General features: G+C 34.8%; 1 protein-coding gene and 1 pseudogene across 1 annotated transcript; both read right to left on the bottom strand.

Moving 5' to 3' along the window:
- Positions 1-1343: 1343 nt before the first annotated feature.
- AGR3 (anterior gradient 3, protein disulphide isomerase family member) lies at positions 1344-21533 on the bottom strand. The gene is made up of 8 exons (XM_002751531.5): positions 21494-21533; positions 18363-18498; positions 14121-14184; positions 4534-4586; positions 3930-4006; positions 3634-3697; positions 2785-2868; positions 1344-1550 (listed from the first exon to the last, which is right to left on the bottom strand). The coding sequence occupies exons 2-8, from the start codon at positions 18469-18471 to the stop codon at positions 1501-1503; spliced, it is 501 nt and encodes a 166-aa protein (XP_002751577.1). The 5' UTR covers positions 18472-18498; positions 21494-21533; the 3' UTR covers positions 1344-1500.
- Positions 4604-11362, bottom strand: LOC103794807 (cell cycle checkpoint protein RAD17 pseudogene; annotated as a pseudogene).
- Positions 21534-22027: the final 494 nt, after the last annotated feature.

Genomic DNA, 22027 nt, shown 5'->3' with positions numbered 1-22027 from the left:
ATCTTGGCTCAGTGCAACCTCCACCTCCCAGGTTTAAGTGATTTTCCTGCCTCAGCCTCCTGAGTAGCTGGGATTACAGTCTCCCACCACCATGCCAGGCTAATTTTTGTATTTTTAGTAGAGACAGGTTTCACCTTGTTGACCAGGCTGGTCTTGAACTCTTGATCTTAGGTGATCCTCCTACCTTGGCCTCCCAAAGTGCTGGGATTACAGGTATGAACCACCGCACCCAGCCTCTAAAACATTTTCTACCATCTGGTAATTACTCCTGGCTGATTTTGGGATTTCTATTAGCAGGAATTTTTTTTCTTGTTGTGGCTGTTATTTAAATAAATAAAATACATGGTATTAACTCTCTGGAGGCTTCCTGTGAAGAACTGAGTTGATGATTGAATATTTAATCATTTCAGAATAAATAAAATCCTTTCCTACTAGTTAATTGGAAAAAATCTTCAATTTTCCTGAATTAGTTACACTTTCCTTAAAATTATTAAAAGTTTTAAAGTATCTACCCAATAATTAAGAAAAACATGTAGCTGGGCACATTGGCTCAGGCCTGTAATCCCAACACTTTGGGAGATCGAGGTGGGTGGATCACCTGAGGTCAGTAGTTCGATACCAGCCTGGACAATATGGTGAAACCCTGTCTCTATGAAAAACAAAAATTAGCCAGGTGTGGTTGTGCTCACTTGTAATCCCAGCTACTTGAGGCAGGAGAATCACTTGAACGGGTGGTGGTGGTGCAGAGGTTGCAGGAAGCCAAGACTGTGCCACTGTACTCCAGCCTGGGCAACAGAGCAAAACTCTGTCATAACTAACTAACTAAATAAATGTAGTTGAATTTAAAAAATATAATTAGGTTTTAAATGTCTATTTTAGTGTAAAGTAAGAAAAGAAGTAAGTGGCTAATGCTGAAATATGTAGCTAAAACTTAAAATCACAAGTGGGCAGAGATGTATCCACTTGTTTAGATAACATGGAGATTATTTATAACCGGCGTTAGCAGGTATGGTACAGCGGAGGAGACAGAATTAAAATTAGATAATTGGTGGTTGAACCAGGTACAGCAGCTCAGGCCTATAATCTCAGCACTCTGGCAGGCCAAGGTTGGAGGACTGCTTGAGCCCAGGAGTTTGAGACCAGCCTGGGCAACATAATGAGACTGCATCTCTACAAAAGCATGTTTAGAAATTTGAAAATTAGATTAGTTGGTGGAGTGAAGGAGAGGTGAAGAAATAGAGACAAACAGTATAGGCACCTCTTATTAGGTCCTCCTTTCTCCACTGTAACTCTTGGCAGGCTTTCTTTGCTACTGATGAGGCAGAAATAAAACTATATTGTCATTCTCAGATTTAAAAAAACATTTATTATAATAAGACTGTTGCAAACACATTAAAAAAACAAAATCTCTATACTTGCACATTTAGTATTTGTCAGTGTTCCAGAGGTTTTCTCCATGAAATTTGACTTCTTTGAAGTGAAGGCTTTTTCCGTCATCCCTTATAACTCTATTTGAATAAGTCTTAAGGCTTTCTTCATGTTCTCTATCACTGAAATAAGAGTTAATATATATTATGAATATATATTATGCTATTAATAAATGAAAGTACAAATGCTATTATCTAATAACTCTAGAATCTGAAATTAACCCATTTAAATTAATAGCTTAGAAAACATGGGAATTCATCTGTGACATTCTAAAGAATATGCTAAAGGTGAATATGTGAATTTAGGAATTAGACCACTGAGAGCTGGTTGGTCATTTTTATGTTGAACAATTTTATCAGTGGCGTTTTGAGTAGTACCTCTTTTTCTTAAATGGATCATTTTGTATTAGTATTGTTAGATCTTACAGGCAATAAGCACAGTTACCTTATGAAATATAGCTGATAATGAATGTTGTAAAAAATAGATTTGGCCAGGCTTGGTAGGTCACACTTGTAATCCCAGCATTTTGGGCAGCTGAGGCAGGGGGATTGATTACTTGAGGCCAGGGGTTTGAGACCAGCCTGGGCAACATATCAAGATCCTGTCTCTACCAAAAAAAAAAAAAAAAAGAGGATTAAAGTCCTAAGTAAGACTGTACCTCCTTGCTTATAGGCATTAAAGAAAGATGAAATGATTTTACTATTATCATCATTTGAGGAAATCACATGAGATATTTGATACTAGGAGAATGGGCTGTCTCAAGTTTGTGTAATTTTAATGTGTGCTATATTCTTTTTAGTGGTCTCAGAATTTAGAAATCATACAACCCCTTAGACATCCTTGTTAAAATAGATTCTCAGGTAGCCCCCAAATTCTGATTTTGGTGAGAGCTAGAGGTTGGCATTGTTTTTTGTTTGTTTTTTTTAGACGGAGTTTCGCTCTTGTTACCCAGGCTGGAGTGCAATGGTGCGATCTCGGCTCACCACAAACTCCTCCTCCTGGGTTCAAGCAATTCTCCTGCCTCAGCCTCCTGAGTAGCTGGGACTACAGGCACACGCCACCATGCCCAGCTAATTTTTTATATTTTTAGTAGAGACGGGGTTTCACCATGTTGACCAGGATGGTCTCGATCTCTTGACCTCAGAATCCACCCTCCTTGGCCTCCCAGAGTGCTGGGATTATTGGCGTGAGCCACTGCACCTGGCCAGAAGTTGGAATTTTAACCACCACCACTAGCCTCAATGATTCTGGCTTGTCAATAGCAGTTTGTGGAGAAGTACTGATGTAGGACGTCACTGGCCTTAACAAACAGGAGTCAGCTATGACCACTGTTTCAGGTCGTTTGTGAATACTTACATAGGGGCAAATCCTGAGGCTCATATGTATACAATCTGTTAGAGTATCTTCCAGTTATATCAGCCCTGACTGTTAAAGAAGGGTCTGTCAAGAAAAAAAACAAGTCACTAAAGTATAATTTAGCATGTTCTTTTTTTACTCCTTTAAAATTTTTATTTTATATTTGGGGGTTATGTATGCAAGTTGGTTACATAGATATATTGTGTGATGCTGAAGCTGGGGCTTCCGTGGAACCCGACACCCAAATAGTCAACATAGTACCCAATAGTTTTTCAACCCTTGGCCCCCTCCCTTCTTCCCCTGTTGTGGAGTTCCCATTGCCTATTTTTCCCCTCTCTGTGTTCCTGTGTAAACAGTGTTTAGCTCCTATTTATAAGTGAGAACATGCAGTATTTGGTTTTCTGTTTCTGTGTTAATTTACTTAGGATAATGACCTCCAGCTGCATCCATAAAGTGCTCTTAAAATCATTTTGTTTCTTAACCTAAAGCAAATGTCAAACAAATTTATAAGCAAAGTTAGTTTTCATACATGTCAGTTCTTGATGAATTAACCTGAATTCTCCTTTTAGTGTGTCATAGATCATTGTCAATCTAGTCTGAAGCACTGTACTGAAAGTACATTGTGATACAGATTTAATAGCATATGTGCTTTGAAAAAAATGTTCAAAATTTTCAAATTACAGATATAGTGGATTTTGATTGTAGAGCCAACCAGAGTTGATAATCATTAGATTAGAAATGACTTCTCTTCAAAAAGAATAGTACTTATACTAAACGTTTAAAAATAAAAGCAAGAATGCTGATTTCTACTAATTTTGTAGATCTGATGAAATAAGATCACCTACATACCTACAAACATGATTCTAGGCACATATTGCCCATCAGGTGATAAATTCTTATCAGTGGTCTCATGCTAGCAGGAAAAGAAAAGAAAATGTTACTGGATTTGTTTGTTTTTGACAGTTAATTTCAAGATGATTTTGTGTGAACTTGATTGTCAGTAAATTCCATATTTTGGCCTTTTATAATTCTACATAACTTTCTGTATTAACCAATATATAGCTCTTTGTGCTTTAAAAGTAGAAAAAAAGGGATTCAAATTTTCCTTTTAATTATAATATTAAGAAAATAAAAAGTTCATGTACCATAAGGTTTAGCATGATGAACTTATTCTGAGCCATTTCTTGTATTTCTTCATTTTGGGCAAATACTCTTTTTAGTCCTGTAGGGAAAAATAAAATTATCAGTTAGTTTGAAGGATCAAGACATCTTTAATATAAATAGCAAAATAAAGCTAATATTCAGCATTTGTTTGCATATACAACTCAGGTGTAAATATTAATAATTCACTGGTGTATTGCTACTTTGTCCCTCACTGGAAAGCAGTGAGGGACAGTCTGTTCAAAGAGACATCAAAGGATAATCACAGTGAAGACACTAATTTTATGTAACTCATTGACTCATTGGTTAAGGCAACAAGTTTTTTCAGTGATTCTCCACCCTTTCTTTTTGTGGGAAGAAGAGGAATATCTAATTCCCAAGGGGATATAACAGAAATATTCGGTAGATTGGTAACAATCATTGTGATCTTTAAGCACTTTAGTAAAATGCTGGCACTCTGGCAGTCATCTTTTTTTTTTTTAAATGGTATTTGCTGAGTGCCTTCATGGCTATTATTACAAGGTCACTTTTCCTATTTTATACTGGATATATTATGTGTTATAATAAAATCTCAGGAGCTAAAATTACCTTGGGAGTATTGACAATCCTCCAGGTGATGAATAACCATTAATGGCTTCTTACTAAACAAAGAAAGTGTGGAATTAAGTCACATGATTAACTTTGAGTCAAAACATACAGTGGAGTTAAATTTAAAGTTTTATTAATTTCAATAAGACTTGCAGTAATAATCTCAGATTTACAAATCATAGCACTCTAGTCAATAGCAGTGTTACTCTATTTGTGGCCCCAGAAGTGATAGTGTCAGTATCACTAGGTATCTTATTAGGAACTTACATTCAAAGCCTCCATTCCAGAGTTAGCTGGGCATGATGGTGTGAGCCCGTAGTCCCAGCTGCTCTGGAGGCTGAGACATGAGAATAGCTTGAACCCAGGAGGCAAGGCTGCAGTGAGCCAAGATCACGCCACTGCTCTCCAGCCTGGGTGACAGAGCGAGACAGCCTCAAACAAACAAACAAACAACCAAAGACTCCATCCCAGACCCACGCAGTCACAATCTCTGGGGCGAAGGGGGCTTTCAGGAATCTGTAGCTTAATAAGCTTATCAGGTAATTGTTATGTACACTATAGTGCTTTTAGAAAAAAATCAATTCTGTATCCAGAGATAAAGGGGTTTTATGAAAAATGTATTTGTTTCCACTGAATACCTATTATGAGATTTCAGGAAAGTAAAAGATTTTTAATTTAGTTTTTACAAAAAAGCTATTAATATTAGACTACTTTCACATTCTTTAATTCTTGGACATTGCAGAATGTACAAACAACCTAAGTGGAAGTTCCCTATTTAATATATTTTTGGGGAGTCATTTTGAGTTTAACCACAAAAAAGTTTAAAAGATAAAAATTCTTCCTCCTACTGCTGGCTTCTGTAAGTCTGCTGTATTACTTTTTCTTATGTTTTCTCCCAGAGGTTTTCAGGTATATGACTGAAATCTATATGAATATGTATATATATTTATCACTCTCATAGTCTGCTATTATTGTTTTCTTCCACGTCTCCTTGGGATGAAAAGGGCTGAGGATGGCTGGCAGGCAGTTCACTTCACTATTCTGACTCAAAGGAGGAGACCACGTTTCCGGCTCAGTGGCTTGAGTAGATTCACCTAGAGATACCACTGCATGAAGCTGGGCTTAATGTCCTTCATTAAGTCAGGCTTCATCTCCACTGTCAGGGTCTATCATTCCATATTCCCTGTCAGTCAGGGCTTCCATTTTCAATCTTCCAAAGTGTTACTTCAGAGGGAGCCTTCCAATATCTTAGATAAAAGAAATCTGAGCTTGATTTCCCAATGGAATGATTAGTAGTCAGTACAGCAATAGCGGAGTTTGGAGGCATAAAGCTGGTAGACAGAAGTCAGGAAAAAGTGCTTTTGCTGCCAGGGAATTTTCCCAATACTTTTTATTTATTAGAAACTACTGGGGTTTGTGCAAGAGTCAAAAACTTGATTCTTCTCCTTGGCAATGAGCATATCCTCGGACTTTGTTGGAATGTATCACCCCTCTCATATCTATAGATGTGCTATATTCCCTGAGTAAAGAGTGTGTATTCCAGTCACCACTGAGGATATCTGCAAAACTTAGAAATTCATTGGCTCTCACAATATCATCAATTACCACAAAGAACTCTACATTGTTTGGGTGAAGATATAAATTAGAGAATTCTCCTGGCATGTGTGACTTTTCTACTACATCCTCAGGTTCAACAAGCAATATATCCCATTCATATTTTGATAAATGAGAGGGCAACTGACGTGAGTATAATTCTATTAAAGAGGCTCTTTTACAATTAGAATTTTCCCCAAAGCTCTGAAGAGAAACAGAGAAACATCTTTGCCACCAATAGCTTGGACCTCTTGATTTTCAAAAACCCTATCAGGTTTTCTTCTTCATTTGGATTTTGACAGCATAGTATCCAACTTTGAAGACATTGCTTTTTTACTTGGCCATGTGTTGTTTTCTCCTATTGAAGAAGAAAACTAGAGGCTGTTTATTGCACTTTTGATGTCACCAGAACATCCTTGACATCTTCTCCAGCAACTCTGGAGAAGTTTCGTCAGGGACCGTAATTTTTCCTCCATTCTTGTTAGCTTCTATAGTCACTATTCGATTAAGACATTTAATCACAGTTGTTGGTGCCAGAGGGTTGAAACTAATATTTGATATAGAATATTCCTCCTGAATTTCTTTGGGAAACAATAACCTTTGATTATTATCTCGACTGAGACTGTCAGAGATTATAAATATAAGAGGACATGAACCAATCTTCACATACTTCCTTGGAACTTCCTGTAAAGTATGAGAATTCCAATAAAACTGGTTAGGTAAATCTTCAACCAGAATGATCTTCTTATCAGTTCTGAGATCATCTCCAAGCATTTGTAACTTGTTATACTTTGCTGCTCTTAGTAGAAACTCTTGGAAAACTGCTATCTGAGACTGATAGGGAAAGATATGGAAGCTTGATTCAGTATTAAACTTTTCCTTGAAATCACCTTTTTGGAAGTCTGGTAAAACTGGATGAATTCACTCTTGTGCTTGAATACCATGCTCCGTTGACAGCTCTTTTACGGTCATTGTCTTTCCATTTCCAGGAGGAGCTGTTATTAATAAAATAGATCCTTCCTGTTTTGGTTGCCTTTCTGAGACTTGAGCTTTTAACTAGGTTTCAAAAACTTCCTTTCTTTTTTTTTTTTAATTAAATGCATAGCATGTTCATGCTGAGTTTCTGGTTTATATTTATCCACCCATGGTTCATTTTTAGACAGATATTCTTTTGAATTTTCTAAACCGTAAATCTGTTCTAAGGAAGATAGATTTCCTCTTTTTCTAGCTGGCAATCTGTTACTTTATAATGTAGAAGGCCCATTTTTCCTTCTATGACTTGAGTTATTCACACCTAATGAGGTCGCAGTAATAGTAGCGATGCCTCTACAACCTAGAAAATCATCGAATGATGGGTCTACCCCGTCTTTTACCTTGTGAAAGATACCTTTGGTCTGAGAAAATCTGTGACATTATAAACTATAATAGTTCCCATCCATAGTATATGACTTGTAGTATATTAAACTATAATTCACCTCCTTTAAAAAGCAGGTAACTGTCCCTGAAGATGCCACATTCCTGAAATGAGAGATCATACTTTTTTTTTTTAAATGATTTGTGCATAGGTGGGTATGTTTCTGAATACATTTCCAGAAGTAGAATTTTTGGAAATACACACAAAAAGTGTGTGCATTTATAATTCTGATATATACTCTCCATAGAAGCTATACCAATTCATATTCTCTCTGGTAGCGTGAGCAGTAATTATTTTCTCTATTCTCACTAAAGCTAGTTATTAAATTTTTTTAATCCAATAGGTGAAAAAAGGGAAATTAATGTGGTTTTTCTTTCTTATAAAAAATAGTCAATCTTACACGTTTGAGTTACTTATTTTTCTATTCTGTGCACTTTCGTATTCTTTGCTCATTTTTTTCTGTTTACTTGTTTACCTTTTTCTTATTAATATATAGGAGCACATTGCATATTAGAGAAAGTCACCCTTATAATATGTGCTGCAGAGGTTGGGGAGGGATAATGTGGGGAGAAATGTCAGATACAGGTGACGGAGGATAGAGGCAACAAGTACATACATGCAGGCATGATCTGGACATATACCCCAGAACCTAAAGTACAATAACAAATATATATAAAAATATTTTTCTTTTGTTCACTGTAAGTTTTTCGTTATGCAGAAATTTCCATATAATTGAATATATTAGTCATTTCTTTTAGGCTTTTTCTTTTCTCTTTTCCTTTCCTTTGGCTATGCTCAAGTCTAACAGACAAGACTATGGTGAGGCCAGGGGAACATCTAGAGTAGAAAAATTAGGGGCTTTATTTTTGAACCCCAGGTATCTTTTTTGCCTCACTATAATCTTGGCTCTCCCCTATTCCAAGCATTTAAATAAATAAAATTTTGCAGTAGAATCTTCTAGTTCTTAATGTTTTAATTTTTATAATTATATCTTTCTAATTTATTTTTGCATAAATGTGAGATTAGGATTAAAATTTATGTTTTTCTCAGATGGCTAACAACTTCTCTTGGACACTAATTATTACATAATCTGTGTCCCCTATTCCTGATTTAAAAGTATTTATCTTTTGGATAATAATCTTTCTAAAAGGAGTGAGGTGGTATTTCACTGTAGTATTAATTTGCATTTCCCTGATGATTAGTGATGTTAAATATTGTTTTCATCTACCTGTTGCCCCTTTGTATGTCTTCTTTTAAAAAATGTCTATTCAGGTCTTATGCCCATTTTTAAAACACATATTTTATTTGTGTTTTGTTGAGTTGTTTGAGTTCCTCATATGTTTTGAATACTTGCCTCTTTTCAGATACATGGCTTGCACATATTTTCTTCCATTCTGTTGGTTCTTTCTTCATTTTGTTAATGTCTTCTTTGCCGCACAGAAGCTTTTTAGTTTGATGTAATCTCACTTGTCTATTGTTGCTTTTGTTACCCGTATTTTTGAGGTCATATCCAAAAATTCATTGCCTAGACCAACGTCTGGGTATATAGAATGATTTTTAAAAAAATACTACTTTGATTTTAAGTGGATTGTGAGCATCAAAGGAAATAGGCTCTTTGTATAGTTATTCAGGATTTTCTTCTTTTCAATAGCTAAATAGTATTTTATTGTGTACATATACCATATTTTATCAATTCATCTCTTGATGGTCAGAAAAGATACTTAGTATAATTTCAGTCTTCTTAAGTTTGTTAGACTTGTTTTGTGGTCTATCATGTGATCGGTTCTAAAAATTATCCCTATGCCATTGAGAAAGTATCCTCTCTTGCTGTTTGATTAAATGCTCTGTATATGTTTGTTAGGTCCATTTGGCCTAAAGTGTAGTTCAAGTCCAATGTTTCCTTATTGACTTTTTTGGATGATCTGTTCATTGTTGAAGTAGAGTACTGATGTCCCTCACTATTACTGTATTGTAATCTATTCATCTTTTCAGATCTATTAATATCTGCTTTATGTATTTAGGTACTGTAATGTTGGATGAAAATATAATTGTATCTTCTTGGTAACTGAATACTTTTCTTATTATTTAATGACCTTCTTTGTGTCTCTTTACATTTTTTGACTTAAAGTCTATTTTATCTGATGTAAGTGTAGCTACCTTTTTTGTTCGTTTGTTTTGTTTCCATTTATATAGAATGTATTTTTTGATCCTTTCAATTGCAGTTGATAAACATCCTTTAAGGTGAAGTGAGGCCTGGCACAGTGGCTCATGCCTGTAATCTCAGCACTTTGGGAGGCTGAGACAGGAGGATCTCTTGAACTTAGGAGTTTGAGACTAGCCTGGGCAATATGGTGAAACCCTGTCTCTACCAAAAATAGAAATATTAGCTTGTGTGGTGGCTACTCGAGGGGCTGAGGCAGGAGGATTGCTTGAGCCTATAGTTGGGTCTTGTGAGGTTTTTTTTTTTGGTAGGACCAGGGGGAAACTGTTTTTTAATACATTGAGTCCCTCTATGTGTTTTGTTTGGAAATCCTAATCCATTTGCAAAGTTTTAATTATTTATTTGCATACTTTTATTATATTTTATTTATTTACTAGTGACATACTGTTTATTATAGCTTTATACAGTGTTTAATAATGATTAAGTCTTAATCTCCATTGCTCTGTTTTCAGAATGTTCCTAACTATCCTAACTACTCATGTGTATTTTTTCATTTTGATTTTAGAATTATCTTTTAAAATTCTTTTATCATTATTTAATGTGATCATCATACAAAGTTTTTAAAGTATAGAGATAATGGGCATTTTTATGATGTTGAGTCTTTCTATCCAAGAATACAATATGCACTGCCAAATATTTTTTCTTTTTAGTGTATTAAGGTTCATGTAGATTTTGCACATCTTCTGTCAGGTTTATTCAGGGTTTTTTTTTTTTTGTCATTGTAAATGAGGTATTTTACAAGTTTTCTGGGATGTGATTTTCTATATTAAATGCAATCAATTTTTAAATATTAACTTATTCTCATCTAATTCAACAGAATTTTTGTTATTCTGAATATTTTAAATTCTTTTCAGTTTTTCATGTATATAAATCATCATCTGAAAATAAAGATAGTTTTAACTTTTCCTTTCTATGTTTTCTACTTTTTTCTCATCTAATTGCATTAGTTAGTACCTCCAGAAAAATGCTAGAAATTGCTGTGATTGTAGACATACTTGTCTTATCCACACTTTAATGGGACACTTCTATTTGTTTTCCCATAAGCAAAACGTTTGTTTTTTGTTGTTGTTGCTACTGTTGGAATGTTATTTCTTTGTTAGGATTAATTTAAATAAATTAATATTCTCAAATGCAAGGTCTCAAAAATTCAGATATGGCTGTTTCATTCTGTTTAATGCCTTTTCAGAATTTTATAGAGATGGGAGATTACTTGTATGGATTGTTTCCTTATAAATATTAAATTATTTTAATTAATACATTTCTTAATCCTAAACCACCCTGACATTCCCAGACTAAACCTCAATTTATCAGGGTATAATTTTCTCAAAGTTCTACTGGTGCTCCATACGAATATGTTGTTGGTTTGTTACACTGATATTTGGAAGTGAGATTCTTCTGTAGACTTCTTTCTTTTGTAATGCTTGTTTAATATGGAAACAATAGTTAATCTGGAATCTTTCTACATCTTTAATGAGTATTGCAATAGAATGTTCTTTAGCTATTTTATTAATTCATGGGGAGCTTTTGTAATATGTTTTTCAGCTTCATTCCCAAATACTTAATAGGTCTTTAAGAATAAAAATTGTTTCATACTTGGTCATTGAGCCTAGAACAGTGTCTGGCACGCAGCACTGGACACCCAAGGAATACTTGACTTATTATTTATAAATTTGGATTTTTAGAAAAGCTACTCAAATTGTTCTGATATTCAAACTGGTCTTAGAACTGCTGCCCTAAACCTGTTTTCTGTTTAAGCTTGTATAGTGCCTATAAAATAATAATGCTTTGTTTCTACAACATACTGAAAAGTTTGCTTGAGTAATAAATACATGAATACAGAGGTATTTAGAACTTTGTTTATAAAATGCATTCTAATAGCAACTATTAGTCATACAGTGGCATACAATAGCAGAGAAAATACTTGTGGCATCTTTTTAAACACTAAAATGTCAGTTTTTGAATCTTCTACGAGGTATCTATATGATCTGTTAAAATTAACAGAGTAGAGGATACAAAATCAACACATAAAACCAGTAGCATTTCTATACAACAATAACAAACTAGCTGGAAAAAAAAAGAAAAAGAAAGCAATGCCATTTACAATAACCACAAAAAGGCTGGGTACGGTGACTAACGCCTACAATCCCAGCACTTTGGGAGGCCAAGGTGGGCAGATCACCTGAGATCAGGCGTTCGAGACCAGCCTGGCCAACATGGTAAAATTCTGTTTCTACTAAGAATAAAAAATTAGCTGGGTGTGGTGGTGTGTGCCTGTAATCCCAACTGCTCAGGGAGCTGAGGCAGGAGAATTGCTGGAACCTGAAAGGTGGAGGTTGCCATGAGCTGAGATTATGCCACTGCACTCCAGTCTAGGCGACTGAGTGACACTCCATCTCAAAAAAACAACAAATAAATGAAAGTCTCACACACACACACACACACACACACACACACAAATATATTAACCAAGGAGGTGAAACATCTCTACAATAAAAATGGTAAAACATTGAAGAAAGAAATTGAAGAGAACACCAAAAAATGGAAAGACATCCCTTGCCATGGATTGGAAGAATGAATTTTGCTAAAGTGGCAATACTACTGAAAGCAATCTACAGATTCAGTGCAATCTCTATCAAAATACCAATGACATTTTTCACAGAAACAGGAAGAAAAAAATCTTAAAATTTGTATAGAACCACAACGGACTCTAAATAGTCAAAGCAATACTGAGTGAAAAGAGCAAAACTATAGGCATCATACTGCCTGACTTCAAAATATACTACAAAGCTATGGTAACGAAAACAGCATGGTATTGGTATAAAAACAGACACCTAGACGAATGGAATAGAGAACCCACAAATCCACATATTTAAAGTTTGCTGATTTTTTTGCAAAGGTACCAAGAACATGCATTGGGGAAAGGACACCCTTTTCAATAAATGGTGCTGGAAAACCTGGATATCTATATGTAGAAGAATGAAACTAGACTCCTATCTCTCACCATATAAAAAAATTAATTTAAAATGGACTAAAGACTTAAATGTAAGACCTTAAAGTATAAAACTCCCAGAAGAAAATATAAGGAAAGCCCTTTAGGACATTGTTCCCAGCAAAAATTGTATGGGTAAGACTTCAAAAGTGTAGGCAACAAAACCAAAAATAGACAAATGGGACTATATCACCTGAGAAACTTCTGAACAGCCAAGAAAACAAAAGAGTAAGGAGACAACCTGTAGAATGGGAGAAATTATTTGCAAACTATTCATTTGACAAGGGCCTAATATTTAGAATATACAAGCAACTCAAACAACTCAATAACAACAAAATCCCCAAATGATATGATTTTTAAATGGGCAATACATCTGAATAGACATTTCTCAAAAGAAGACACACAAGTGGCCAAGTATATGAAGAACTTCTCAATCTCTAATCCCATCTCTAATCATCAAAAAAGGCAGACCAAAACCACAATGAGATATTATTTCACCACAGTTAGAATCGACATTATCAAAAACACAAAAACAAAACAAAACAAAACAACAAATGCTGGTAAGGATTCAGAGAAAAGGGAATTCTTATACACTGTTGATGGGAATGTAACTTAGTACAGCCATTGTGGAATATATAAAGAAGAGTCTCAAAAAACTAAACATATAACTACTATATGATCCAGCTTTCCTGCTACTGTGTATTTATTTAAAAAATCAGTATATCAAAGTGATATCTGTATCTCCATGTTTATTGACTCACTATTCACAATAGCCAAGATAGAGGATCAACCTAAATGTCCATCAATGGATGGATAAATAAAGAAAAAGTGTTACAGCTACACAGTGGAATACTACACAGCTGTAAAAAATAATGAAATCCTCTCATTCACAGCAGCATGAATGAGCCTAGAGGACATGTTAAGTGAACTAAGTCAGAAATAGAAAGATAAATACCACATATTCTCACTCATATAGGGTAGCTAAAAAAAAAAGTTGAGTTCATAGAAGTAGAACTGTGGTTATTAGAAGCTGGGAAGGATTGGGAGCAGGAAGGTTAAGGAGAGGTTGATGAATAGATACAAAAATACAACTAGATAGGAGGAATAAGTTCTAGTAGTATTCTATTGCACTATAGGTACATATACTTAACAATAGTTTATGTTTTTAAAAAGCTAGAAGAGAGGATTTTTGAGTGTTCCCATCAGTAAGAAATGATGTTTTTGAGGTGATGCATATGCTACTTATCCTGATTTGATCATTATACATCGTATACACATATCAGCATATCAGCCTATATCCCATAAATATGTATAATTATTATGAGTCTACTACAAATAAAAGGAAAACATGAGCTGAGGAGGCATGTTACCTTTTTTGAGCATAAAAGAGACCTTCCTCATAAGTTTGTACCCAAGTGATGTCATCGCCCCATCCTAAATAGAAGAGAGAAATCAATGCAGTAACCAAGAACAACAGTAGAGCTCTGAAATGGTTATGTAAAAGCAGATATCTACCTACAGATTGTAACTAGGCCATCAAGCTGTTGGCTGTCATATGGTGCAGAGAGCACACAATTTTCACTAGATATGGAGGTGGTTTCCCTTTAGATTGTAGTATTGAGGTTTTGCTACTGTATTTCAAACCGTGAGGCCCATGGCCTTGAACGCAGTAAGTGCTTAATAAATGTTCTGACTAGAGCTGATTGAAAGGAGATCTTTAGATAATGTAAAAGCTCTGGCTTTCAGAATGCTTGGAAAGTAATAGTTAATCTTTGCATACATTATACATTGTGAAATAAGAGAATTCCAAATTTTTCTTTGAATTCTGACATGGAAAAAATTCTAGTGTGGGAATTTCATGGCAGAGATGTATAATAAAACACATGTGTTTTGAAAACACCCAAAAGAATGGAGAGAAAAAACAGAAAGCAATGAATATTGAGAGAACCCATTAGCCTTAAAGAAACGGTGTGAGTAGTTGGGAATGTACTTTAGAAATTAAAGAATAAGATCATCAAGGAGAAGAATACAGAGAACCTCAAACAACATTACTATTTTCAGGAAATGTTTCAGTCTATGAATGAGAAAGATTGAATTAATGTGAAAATTAGAATTATTTGAAGGTCAATTTGGGCCCAGATTTTCTTACATGTTTCAAATGTTGTCAGACCACAGTTTCTGGCTTTAATATCATGGATAATTAGAAAGCAAGATAAATATGATTCCACGATTTCTGCTTATTTGTTTGTTTTGCATGTTTGTTTTCTGGTGACAATTTTATTGAAATAAATTCATATACCAATACAACTTCCTGTTGAAAATGTATACTTTTAGCCAGGTGTGGTGGCTCATGCCTGTAATCCCAGCACTTTGGGAGGCTGAGGCAGACAGATTATTTAATGTCAGGAATCCGAGACCAGCCTGGCCAACATGGTGAAACCCCGTCTCTACTAAAAATACAAAAATTAGCTAGAAATGGTGGCGTGTGCCTGTAGTCCCAGCTACTCGAGTGGCTGAGGCAGAAGAATCGCTTAAACCCAGAAGGCGGAGGTTGCAGTGAGCCAAGATCATGCCACTTGTACTCCAGCCTGGGTGACAGTGAGACTCTATCTCAAAAACAAAAAACAGTACACTTTTTAAAAGTATATCCACAAAGTTGTATAACCATCACCACAATCAATTTTAGAACATTTTCATCTAGTCAGAAAGAAACCCTATACCGTGTAGCTATCACCTCCTCCCCATTTTCTTCAACTGCTACAGCCCTAAGAAACCCCTAATCTACTTTTTGTCTCTGTAGATTTGCTTATTCTGGACATTTCATATAAATGGAATCATGCAATATGTAGGCTTTTGTGACTAATTTTTTTTCATTCAGCATAACCTTTTTAAGGTTCATCATATAGTAACATGTACTATTATTTAATTCATTTTTTATGGTTCAAATATTATTTTATTGTATGGATATACCACATTTTATTTATCTGCTCATCACTTAATAGATATTTGGGTTGTTTCTCCTTTTTGGCCTTTACAAGTAATGCTGCTGTGAACATACATATACCAGGTTTTGAGTGGTATATGTTTTCATTTGTCTTGGGTATATACCTAGGAATAGAACTGCTGATCAAACAGTAACTCTGTATTTAGCTTTTTGAGGAGCTGCTAGCTTATTTTCTAAAGTAGCTGTATCATTTTACATTCTCACCAGCAGTTTTGTGGTTTTTTTTCCCCTGATTTAAAATCTTAACATTGGAAAACATGTCTTGTTAGTTTAATGCCACGTCTTAACAGGAACTCTTGCTCTCTGTAATAATCCTGAAAGATTCTCTTTCCAACTTTGCTTGAACACATGCCGTATCTACATACTACATATTGCATTAAGTAAAAGTTATTCTAAAACAGCAGGTGAGACTAGGCCTCTACTTAAGTTTCCCTGTTCTGTTGCAAATATTTAATGCTGGAACATTAGCAATCTCTGCTCCTGCTCAATTTGGTTCTACAAGCAGTAAAGAAACATCTGCTGTATATCTTGCTCCACAAAGGAGTGGGAATATACACATAAAGCAATATAATCCCTATTCTAAAAAAATATCCATAGCCCTATAGGGAAGCCATATTGCATTATAATAATTTGTCGTATACTGTGTCTCATAATCACAATAGGTCAAAGCTGGTACACAGTTTAAATGCTCTTCATGGCTTCTGCTTATTACTGTAATTCTATCTCTATCTCTGGCTATGTTTACTTGTCTTTTGATATTTCATTCATTTGTCTAACATGTATTTAAGTATTTACTCTCTGCCAGGCACTGGACTAGGTACTCAGCAATTCTGATTCAAAGGAAGTTGAGATTTTTTTGGATCACTGTATGTGTATTTCTTTCTCCCTGAACCTTCTACTATCTTTTTCTAATTAATTTTTCTTTTCTCCTTACTACTTTTTCTACTTCACTGGTGTTGCCCTGTGTTCTAAGGGGCTTCATATGCTGCTCTGCGCTCTAAGAGTTTCATATACTGTAACCCAACTCCTCCCACTCACCCCTCCCTTTAATCTTTATTCATTCTGAGCCTCATTCTCTCACTTGTTTCACATGAATGAATAGATGGTAAAAGACTTTGCCAAATATAAACCAATTCTCAATAACAGTCATTAGTCATCTTCTGTGTTAAATTCGTTCCTTATCATTTAAGAAAACAGAACTTTTAAGTTGTTTAAAATAGGGCATACAAATGTAATATATTTTTCATAAAATTCTGCAGGAGTTTTAAATAACTATTTAGAAGTGAACACACAGAATACTGATGCCTTGTTGTATAGTTATAGCAATGCTGCTTAATGCAGACCTGAAAATGTTTAAGGGCAATAACTAATTGAGTCTCTGGCACTTTAAGGCTACTGAGCTCACTGTTTTACAACTATTATGCTATATAGAGAAACAGAGTTATGTTTAGGAAAATATTTCTACTTTCTAATTCATTTCTTTTGCAAAAATATATTGACTTTCTGTATATATAGTTTGTATATTTGTTAAACTGAAGTAGAATTAATTAGCTTAGGTAAACATTGATGAGCACTTAGCTGGCACTCAATACATCTCTTAAGAAATGAAATGTACTTAGAAAGCAAGTCGATGTTTTAGATTTTGAAATTATATATAATATATAAATATAATTATATATTTGAATATAATTTACTATATAAGATATTATTAGATATAATTATATAAAATATATACTATATTTACTTTCTATATACTATAATATAATTACTCTGTTCCTACCTCTGATACATATATATTCCTACATGGTTATTTAAAACTAGCAGTATTGCTACACAGCACTTGACCACTATTTGCAGTGGTAATGTGGAATGTAGCAAACAAATGGTCAGTGCTCTGTGATAATACTGCTAATGTTGAATAGCTATGTGGGGACAAATAATTCTGTTCCTACTTCTGTTACTTGGAGACATAGAAACCAACTTTGAGAATTTTTTCTTTCATAAAATGTTTTTTTAAAGATGCATGTATATTTGTTTCTTAGGACAAAGTAAAACAGTAAGTACTAAAAGAAATGTCTTCTAAACATGTAGCCAATGGCAATCCTTGATTATGTCTAAAACCACTGCATCTGCCTTCCTGAGTCAATATAGCAATTCTCAGAGTTTGGGGTACAGTACAATTTTCTGGGTAGGCTTATATAAAATAATTCCAAATTATTTTTTATTTTGGAGGACTGGGAAATAGAGAACTGAGAATTTGAGTGAATTTTCAGAAATCTTAAATTGCTATTAGGACACTAATATGACATAGCAATCAATCATTATTTTCTAGGACTTTGGTTACCAAAGTTAGAGAGAGCAAGCCAATTCTCTATTATTTCAGTTAAAGATAATGCAAATTTATATTATTGTTTGCTGGTTGATTTGATCCATTGCCTAAAATAAACTGATCCATTTTGTTTGTAAAAATCTATTTTGAAGTCACATACAACAAAAATCATTCAGTTAGCTTAATTTGCTTCATAATTTGACTATGAGTGAAGACAGTAGATATTGTAAAAAGCAATTTAAGTGACTGAGTTTAGAAAATAAAATAAGATTACAGCACCTCTTGAGAGTGTCTGAGGAGGCCTCTTTTCCTTTCTTATTGCAATGGCAAGGTTGGAAGAAACTGTGACGAGTAATAGGCAGAGAGCTGAAGCTGAGTGTAGCATCATGTCTTCTAGAGACTCTCTCAGAAGAAGCTAGATGACAGAAAGGAATTCTCAGAATCTAGTGAGTTACTTCAAGGTATCATTAGAAGATATCTGCTAAGAGTTGGACCAATCCTGTGAGGTCAGACTGATCTGCGTTTTTGGTTTGTCATGGTATAACCAAATACATAGAACTTTAATTCACTTTTTATTTTAAAAATACTTAATCGACTCAATAGATGCTCAGTTGGTGAGAAGTCATGTTCTGAGCATCCTGGGCATAGTGTTGTATAACTAAAAGAGAGATAGATCAGGACACACAAAGCCTGCTTCTGAATTGCCATGTAGTGTTCACACCACCAAGATGAAACACAAATTAGGTTGTGTTTTTTAATGGCTTATAAACAACAAAGTGACTTTTAGCATGCAGAAATATTCTTTCCTTTTGATTCTCCTGTATCTAATAGGTCAAAACATTTTAAATCTATACCAAGATAAGATTAGACATGAACAAATATTCCTTAAAATAGAAATCAGAGGAAAAATAGAATGAATATGGAGGATTCTCGTCCTTCAGTTCCTTTGTTGATTTTACCTTTCTCATGCTTCAGCAATTACTCAGACTTTTGCCTGTCATTTATAACACAGCTCTTTATAAAAATCAAGTGCTGTCTATTACTATAAATTAGACACATGTACAGAGAAGAGTAGATGTGCCATGATTACATTCTCTCTTGGTTAACTAGAATTCAAACTGGTTCTTAACTCACTGTGCTGTTAAGATAAAAACTAAAGTCCAAAGTTGGGTCTGATCTGGTCATAAACCACCTGATAAATATATTACAGGAAGTCTTTAATACTTGTGAGATGTTTAGTTACAGCATTAGCATATAAAACTCATTTGAAAATGGTTGGCACATGCAGTTTTGAAACTTTACCTCAAAATATAAAATAAATGTACAGATATTCTTCACATTTATTTAAGTTCCCTTAAGATATCTTTCCGATTGACTTATATTATTTAGTAGTGAATTCCTCACCAAAACAGTGAAATTCCTTAGCTAAAATGGCTAGTGAATGATTCTTTAGTGATTCTTTTCAAACAAAGATGTTGCTATAGTTTATTGTAGTAGGCATTGTGGAAAATGGAAAGATGTATAAGACACAATGTTTTGGCATTGGTAAAACATTTGGCAGTTGTACTACCCTAGTCATTTTAAAATAGCAACTGTAGTCATGGAAGAGAACAACAATTTGGTGGTAAAGAAGTTTATAGATTCTAGGTTTCTCCAGACATTTCTTCATTCCTCCCATTCTACTATTTCCCTTTCCCAGTGGTGTATATATTACAGCTCCTCTGTGGACTGAAAATAGTTACCACTCCAGGTTAACCTTACTTTATTTCTCTCCCTAATCCCTAGTAAACCCTCCCTCCCTCCCTCCGTCCCTTCCTCTCTCTCTCTTTTTTTTTTTTTTTGATGGAGTTTCGCTATTGTTGCCCAGGCTGGAGTGCAACAGTGAGATCCCCGCTCACTGCACCTCTGCCTCCAGCCTTCAAGCAATTCTTCTGCCTTAGCCTCCCAAGTAGCTGGATCTTCAGACACCCGCTACCACACCTGGATAATTTTTGTATTTTTAGTAGAGTCTGGGTTTCACCATGTTGGCCAGGCTGATCTCAAACTCTTGACCTCAAATGATTGCTCCTGGCCTGCCTGCTTGTGACCCCTCCCCACCCCCTGCATTAAAAAACCCTGTTAAACAATTACCATGGTGCCTGATAAGGACTTCCATTTAAGTTCCCACAACTTATTAAACCATAAAACATTTCAGAATGTCATGTTGTACCCTAAGGACTCAGTCATCTTGTAATTTAAAGACTGAAACAAAGAAAGGGTGGATTTTAGTAGAGGTTGGGGACAGTTGACTCTGGAACACGAAGCCCAACAGAGGGTAGGCAGCCTCAGTTAACTTTGAAGTTGCAGTGAAGGAACTGAGGCAACCATCTAAGACAGGATCTTAACCTGGATCCAGCAGGCTTCTAGAGGCCTGTGGATGAGCCACAGAAGGCTCAAAATCCCCGGAAATTGTGCACAAAATCTTCTCTGCCTCTGTTCATTTTCCATGGTAAGAGGGTCCTAAACTTCATTAAAATTCTTCCAGGGATCTTGGATATAAAGAAGAGTTAAGAAAAGTCAATCTGGAGGAAGCATTAGGAAAAATTTCTGTTAGGTACAGAGGCAAGCAGGTGCAATCTGCATTTTAAAAAAGAAAAAGCACTTCATTATTTTTTGCTGTTTTAAAGCTGCCAAGTTTTGAGTTAAGTGGGAACCATTTTTCTTTTTCAAATTTCAAGTATTTGTGTATTCTTGTAAAATACTTTCTAATTAAAAGATAAAAATCTTGGTTTTCTGGTTTTACACTGACAAATTATAAAATAGATATTAAATATATTCTGTGACAAAGCCATACAACTTTTGTAGATTTTGAATAAATAATGCTTTCCTTGGTAAAGTAAAGTGTAAATTGCTGAGGGTCCTTTAGTATCAGTTGCAAGGTTAGGCTACTTGGGGGAACACAGATGAATACGGCATGGTTACAGCCCTACCGCAGCTTAAAGTGCATTTGGGATGCACATAATCATATGTCAAAAATTGTATAAACATTCATCAATTAGCATTTTCTGACGCTGGTATTTTATTTTTCAAAAGTAATTTAACATAAGTAATTGATACTATAACTTCCTGTATTTTAAAATAAAACAAGACTTTAAAGAATATAAACAGGAGCTATTGTTACTTGTAGAATAACTTTGAAAGAGTTGTTTTTGTGGTTGATGTCAATTTATTCTAATAGCATTAATATAAACAGAGATAAAACTATGAAACCAGCAAAGGAAATTGAGTTCGGTAAAAGAAGAAAAATACAAATTCATTTCGCTTACCCCACCCTTTACTGAAAACTTTACTTTTAAATAGCAAAAGGTGATTATTTAAATACAGCAAAGCTTGACCACAGATTAAATAATCTGGAAACTTTGCTTGCTTACCTGACTTGGCCACTGCTCTTGTTGGAAATGTATTCTGGATGTTTCTGGTTAAAAATGGGTGTGGATTTATACACATACACACACACACACACACACACCCCTGACCTACAACCTCACCTGCATAGAAACGGGAGCATAGTTACCTGGAAACAAACTTACAAAAACAGGCTGGTCTGAAAAGCTCTCTACTTCTTTCCAGTTCTCATGCTTCTCACACTAAAAAAGCTCTTCTCTCTCTCTAAATTAAGATTGAATGTCCTCAGAAAATGAGGCCAAATACCATCTTTGTGCTTCTTTCTTTTTTACCTTTTATTTCCCAAGGTAATTTAATGTTTGGCTGAAGTTCAGCACAAAAAAAAAAAAAAAAAAAAAAAAAGAAAAAAGGAAGAAAGAAACCAGAACGAATTTAAGAACTGTGTGCACGCCATTGTTCTTGATGAGAGCACCATGAGGCTTGAAGATCAGATATAAAGCAAATAGAAATTCCTGAGGGTTACTATGTTTACAGGAATACGATTGATAGCTAAAGAGATT

This window comes from Callithrix jacchus, chromosome 11 (genome assembly GCF_049354715.1).
Source record: "Callithrix jacchus isolate 240 chromosome 11, calJac240_pri, whole genome shotgun sequence".
NCBI classification, from domain to species: Eukaryota; Metazoa; Chordata; class Mammalia; order Primates; family Cebidae; genus Callithrix; species Callithrix jacchus.
The sequence above is the reverse complement of the archived record's forward strand: the minus strand, read 5'-3'. Positions and strand labels throughout refer to the sequence as shown.

Bases quoted from the DNA above. Each gene is read 5' to 3' on its own strand.
- AGR3 (XM_002751531.5), bottom strand. From the start codon at position 18,471: ATGATGCTACACTCAGCTTCAGCTCTCTGCCTATTACTCGTCACAGTT. The intron at 4,587-14,120 runs GTAACATGCCTC...TTCTTTGTTTAG, and splicing joins CTCTTTTATGCTCAAAAAAG to TAAGAAGCCATTAATGGTTA. The intron at 2,869-3,633 runs GTATGTAGGTGA...TTTTCTTGACAG, and splicing joins GCCTAGAATCATGTTTGTAG to ACCCTTCTTTAACAGTCAGG.